The sequence below is a fragment of the Dendropsophus ebraccatus genome, chromosome 9, assembly GCF_027789765.1.
Source record: "Dendropsophus ebraccatus isolate aDenEbr1 chromosome 9, aDenEbr1.pat, whole genome shotgun sequence".
Classification (NCBI taxonomy): Eukaryota; Metazoa; Chordata; class Amphibia; order Anura; family Hylidae; genus Dendropsophus; species Dendropsophus ebraccatus.
Window position 1 is genome coordinate 119019936 of NC_091462.1, and position 6578 is coordinate 119026513.

Consider the following 6578-nt stretch of genomic DNA (forward strand, 5'->3'; position numbering starts at 1 on the left):
GCTCCTTCAATACATTGGACCCCCTGAGCTGTCATCATTTGCAGCACCTGGTACTAACCAGGTCTCTTGGGTTCTGTAAATGTCCCTTTAACCACTAGCACTCATCAGGTGCAGCCGTGTTGGGGGAGGAGATGGCTAAGAGGTTGGAGGAGACCAGGGGGGGGGGGCAACTACAATACAGTAAGTGAAGACAGAGTAGATGGAGAACTGGGCCTAGATTATGGAACTGGGGGTGGAGCGGCGGGAGGGGATAGAACAGTCACTAGTGACAAGAGGAAAGGGAATATGGACAAACATAATAAATGTATGTATACTAATGCTCGAAGCCGCACTAATAAAGCTGAGGAATTAGAACTCATAATGGTGGAAGAGAAATATGATATACTGGGGATAATAAGAGATCTAGCTAGATGACTGACAAAGCTTGCCGCAATGCTGAGGGGAAGCCTATTTCAGACTCCAATCTTGCCCTTAACTTTTTTAATAAGAGGGAATACGTTCCCTCTAGGAACTGGTCCACAAAGAGTGGAACCTCAGTACCTAGATATTTAATAGATTTTTCTTTCTGAGGCATTAACTACCAATTGGTTATATTCCCTCTTCTCTCTTTTTTTAAACAGCAACATAGAGGTTTGCTTTTATTTTTTAAAAATCCTGAATATGACCAAGATTCCTCAATAATCTTCATTACATTATCTGCTGAGGTATGTATACTTGACGTCCATAGAGAATGAATGGAGCCGTGCGCGCGCTGCAGAGATGAGTCCGGCTTCATTCACTCTCTATGGACGCCGGACCTATCTCCACAGTGCGCGCGCTGGCTTCTGACCGGGATATCTCTGTCCCAGGACCGTCTCCGGGAGCGGGACTCGGCGAGATGAGGTCAGTATAAGGGGATCTTGCTGAGGGTCGGGAGCCTGTCACCCCGGCATGGGGGGGTGACAGGTCTCCTTTAACTTGTTCCGATCTGTTCCTCTTCCGGCCAAAGGTTTAATTGCTATGGCGAACTACAATTACTAGTTACGAGAACATTCACGCTATGACCAGAAAGGATCAGTGTTCTGACTGTTTCATCCCCATCCATTGTCCATCATTGGCATATTGACCATGAACACCAGATCCTACTGAGTATGGAGAAGACTTGTCCTATCCACCATGATGTAGACCTGCTGTTTTCCCTCCTATAGATCTTCGCTCTCTGCTTTCACCATTTTATATGTTTCATTAGCCAGACAGTCAAGAAGACATTTCTTAAGCAAAACATAACTAGTAGTGATGAGCGAGTACTAAAATGCTCGGGTGCTCGTTACTCGAGACAAATATCTCCCGATACTTGAGTGCTCGTCTCGAGTAACGAACCCCATTGAAGTCAATGGGAAACTCGCACATTTTTGTAGGGGACCCAAGTTCGGTAGAGGGAAGGTCGTGTGAAAACCTGTGAACCTCAGAAAATGATGGAAACACAACGGAAACTGACAGGAAACAGCAGGGGCAGCATGTATGGAAGCCTCTGAGGCTGCCTAATGGCACCATTAAGCCTAATTCTGTGCAACAGCCTGGTTAAAACAGAGGTAGGCATGGGGACCACCCAAAAACTCAGCCTGACACAGCATGGCAATGAGAACACAGGGAACCATTAAAACAGAGGTAGCATATGATGAACCAGCCAAAAACTTTTCCTGACACAGCATGGCGGTGAATACAAAGAGAATCATTAAAAACAGAGGTAGCATATCATGAACAACCCCAAAATTTAGCCTGAAACAGCATGGGGGTGAGGACAGAGTGACCAAGATAGAAGCGGTAGCCAGTGAGCCTCCCAAAAATTAGGCCAGACAGAGCAAGGCAGGGAGCACACAGAGAACCATTAAAAGTGAGTGAGGAAGCTAGTGAGCCTCCCAAAATATTGGAGTGAGGCCAGGAGCTGGGATTTATAGTGGACATGAACCTAGGTGCTGACAGCTAACTGGCTAGGCCAGCTGTCAGTCACCATCAAGGGTACACCTGATGCCGATCGACCGGGGTGGTGAGGCCGTGGCCACGGCTAAACAAAAAAAAAAGATAACACTGCTGATTGGTTGCTGGAGACGCGTTCGGCAGGCCCGTAGCAACCAGTCCCGCTCCTCTGCAGACGTAGTGACGTCAGAGCATTGCAGTCAGGACACAGAGAACCATTAAAAGTGAGTGAGGAAGAAAGTGAGCCTCCAAAAAATTAGGCCAGACACAGCATGGCAGTGAGCACACAGAGAACCATTAAAAGTGAGTTAGGAAGCAAGTGAGCCTCCCAAAAAATTGGAGTGAGGCCAGGGGCAGGGATTTATAGTGGTCACAAACCTAGGTGCTTACAACTAACTGGCTAGGCCAGCTGTCAGTCACCATCAAGGCGGAAGAAGACTTGGCTGTTGGCAGAGAATTGAAGGAGGAGGAGGAGCGGAGATACCAAGAATCTTCATGTTGAGCTGCTTTCCCCGGGTGGACAGTTGAATTCAGGTGAAATCCAGGCTTTGTTCATTTTTATAAACGTCAGCCTGTTAGCGCTGTCAGTTGACAGGTGGGTGCGCTTATCAGTGATGATGGCACCAGCTGCACTGAAGACACGCTCTGACAACACGCTAGCGGCAGTATCTGGAAATATACTAGTGGTCCCAAAAGTTTTTGGGGGGCTGTGGGATACAATCTGTTGGTGGTTGCACCTATATACACTCTGTGACACCCCCTTTACACTCTGCAAGCAGTAGTGAACTTGGATATGCCTTGTGTAAGAAATTTAGAAAATATAGTAGAGGGCCCAATAAAATAGTACACTGAGCACTTCTTAGGGGTGTGTATGCAACATCTAATGCCCCCTTTCTGCCAGCAGCCGGTCACCACAGTGTGCTGGAGAAATCGTGGTAGCTGCACTGCAAGTCCCAGCCAGCAGTCTGTAGTAATAGTATTAAAAAATGCTTTTAAGTCCTGAAATGGTCTGTTTGTTTGTATTGCTGGTATATACCCTGCCTACTGGAAGGCTATATCCTACACTGACACTCTCCCTGACCAGCAGCAGCTCTGTCCCTGATCTCTCACAGCATTGAGCACTGCTGGCTGCGCTTTTTATATGGCGGGGTCATCTGATCTGACCAACCAATCGCTGCTATCGACATGTATGGGTCCCACGTGATCGCAGGATGTACCAAAGAGTCTCCTGCATGTTTATTGGCTGAGAAATAGCGCCCAAACTGACAGGAAATGGATGATGAGATTTTCTTGAGTATTGCGAGATGCTCGTCCGAGTAACAAGTACCATCGAGTACCCTAATACTCGAGTACCCTAATACTCGGACCAGCATGCTCGCTCATCACTAATAACTAGAAATCAGAATCATTAGATATTTGCATCTCTGACTGGCTGCACCTGCACAGCTTCAACCAGCCGTAGTGCCTTATATTCCTAGAATAATCCCTAAAAATGGAAGAGGCTATGAAGTAGGTCTCTAGCTGGATATCCAGAACCAATCTCTACTTTTGTATTATTATCTTCATCTTCTTCCTCAGTGACTTTAGCTCCTAGCACACAACTTGGCTCGCCATCTCCTACTTCACTGGTGTCAGTCAAACTCCGGCCCTCCAGCTGTTGCAAAACTACAATTACCATCATGCCTGGACAGCCAAAGCTTTAGCTGTCTGACGATAATCTTCACACTCCCCTGCATTGGTCTCAGTGTGACGTCTCTTCTGGGACATGTGTGGAAGATGAGACTTGAGACAATAATTCTTCGAGTGATCGTAGAGCTGACTTTCAACCTCATCATGACCGCTATCATATCTACAACATCCAACATGCCATTGACAATAGTGGCTGTCTTATGGTTCTTTGTCATGGGTTTTCCCACAGTTCAGTCATTTATTTTAATAATGGGAAGGCCCAGACTAAGAAGTCGACTGCTTGGCCATGGAAAACATTCTACTATGTGAAATATGTAATTTGTAGCGTTGTATTAGATTTACTTCTCCCTTGATCATGATGACTAGCTGTGGATGGATACCTGACTTTTGTATTTCTCTTGTCAGACTTGTAAGGGCCACTTCATTTTGTGGCTTTGGTGGTCTCTGTACAGGAGCCATCCCTCTGCTAGGTCCTGCCCTGGAGGGATATCTGGATAGCCATGTTTTCCGAGACTCTTAAATGAGGAGCCACTGATTCTTTTTTGCATACTTGCACTTCTCCATTATGACAGAAGAAATTATTAGAATAAGATAGTTTGTACTTTGAGGATCTATTAGGAGTCATGCACCATCTTATGAGAATTTTTTAAGATTTTTTTGTAAAGAATTTAGGACATTTTTTAAATGTTATAGAATTAACAAAAATCCCTGCCCCCATTCACCCTGCTGGATTTACTTAAATCACACTTCTCAAATTCGGTGTGACCTGTGATGGTTCCACAACAGGCTCAGAGCAGGTGTAGATATCTGCCGTGATTACACCACACCTCCTTCCCGTCTTGCCGTGCTCACCTACCTGCATGGTTTGCGCAAACAACTGTGCCTTTCCCCGGGTGTACATAAACAAGGCAATTTATAAGTCTCCACTTATGTGTTACTTCAATCAGCTATGTCTCGAGTAACAGGAACACATGGCTAACAACTGGGAAATGTCACAGATTAAGTAAATGTAAAAAAGAATTCTCAAAAATGGCAGGAGTGTATACAAGGAAGACAATTCTCAGTTTTACCTGCCCCTTATTTATTCCCTTTTACCTTCAGGACACCTATGGACACCTTAAGGACACCCAAAGAGTTTTATACTAAATGGGCGAGTGGTGCTTCAACCTTCTTTGCCTTCCCTGTCCGACACCCCCAGGCTTTCCATAAACATCAGATCTTGCGGAGAAAGAAGGAGACTTGTCCTATCCACCATGATGTAGACCTTGTCTTTTCGCTCCTATAGATCTTGGCTCTCTGCTTCCATTATTTTACATGCTTCATAAGCTGGATAGTCAAGAGACATTACGTAGGCAAAACACAACTAGAAGGCAGAGACTAGATATTTGCATCTTCCACCCTCTGCGTCTGCACAGCTTCTTCCCCTATGAGCTACGACCAGCCACACAGTCTCATCTCCTACAAACAGCCCTCATCATGGTTGAGGTTCTGGAAGTCATCTTCCTGGTCTATCTGGTGATCAGCTGGATATCCGGGACCATTCTCAATTCATGGATTGGCATCATTTACCTCCAGGACTGGAGAAGACACAGAAGTGCTGGTATTTGTGACCAGATCACTTTCATCATGTCCTCCATTAATGTGGTGCTACAGTTCACCCTCACCATGGATGGGATGTTCCAGGTCTTCAGACTTTATTCTAAACTCTCTAAAGATTATTACATATGTGTTAGTATCTTTATGTTCTTCCTCTGTGACATTAGTTCCTGGCACACCACTTGGCTGGCCATCTCCTACTTCCTAAGACTGGTCAGTGTGTCTCATCCTTTCTTTCTTCGGCTGAGGTCCTGTTTCCCATCCTCAGCCTTGCCCTTACTCCTCGCTTCTGTCCTGGGCTCCTTCCTCATTAATCTTCCTTTTTTTTTCACAACTCATGTTGCATTACTGGACTTTCCTACCAACGAGTCCTACACATCTATGTACACACAGAAGTACCACCCATCCAGCATCCTCCTTCACGTTGTATTTAGCTGCTGTCTGCCCATAATCTTCACTCTCCCCTGCATTGGTCTCAGTGTGAAGTCTCTTCTGGGTCATGTGTGGAAGATGAGACAGAGCTCCTCTCAGTACAGCTTCTCTCCTCAGCTCCAGGCTCTGGTTCAGGCGGCTGGGACAATGATTCTTCGAGTGGTCACAGAACTGACCTTCAACCTCATCATGACCGCTATCATATCTATGTCATACGAAATGCCATTGACGATAGTGGCCATCCTATGGTTCCTGGTTATGATTTTTCCCACAGTTCAGTCTATTATTTTAATAATGGGAAGCCCCAGACTAAGAAGCCGACTGCTCGGACATGGAGAACCCTCTACAATGTGAATTACATTATTGATAGCTTTACATTGGAGATCAGGATCTCCACCATTCATGTTCCTTTCCCTCCAGAGTATAAGAAAGTCTCTGTAATAAAGCAGATATCTCTCTTATAATAAACCAGACACCCTGGTAAGATGATATAATATGTTCACTCTGCCCATCCCTCGCCTTCCAAGACATTACGACATGGCGCTGACCTTCTAACATTGCTTACATTGCTCGGCCTATGAGCTTTGGTGAAGGGATGCCCTCCTTACAGTAACATCTATACTGCTTGTCATCTTTTAATAAATAAGATCTGCTTTCAACCTACAAGGTGTCAGTGTGATTCCTCTGTGCACAAGAAATACTTTAAAGGGATTATCCAGCGCTACAAAAACATGGCCACTTTCCCCCTACTGTTGTCTCCAGATCAGGTGCAGTTTGCAATTAAACTCCATTTACTTCAATGGAGCCGAGTTTCAAAACCCCACCCAATCTGGAGACAACAGTAGGGGCAAAGTGGCCATGTTTTTGTAGCGCTGGATAACCCCTTTAAGGCTGGGTTCACACTA

General features: G+C 45.5%; 1 protein-coding gene across 1 annotated transcript; it reads left to right on the forward strand.

Moving 5' to 3' along the window:
- Window positions 1-4959: 4959 nt before the first annotated feature.
- LOC138801930 (taste receptor type 2 member 9-like) lies at window positions 4960-6027 on the forward strand. The gene has a single exon (XM_069985026.1). It carries the CDS (start codon window positions 4960-4962, stop codon window positions 6025-6027), a length of 1068 nt encoding a protein of 355 aa, XP_069841127.1.
- The last annotated feature ends 551 nt before the right edge of the window (window positions 6028-6578 follow it).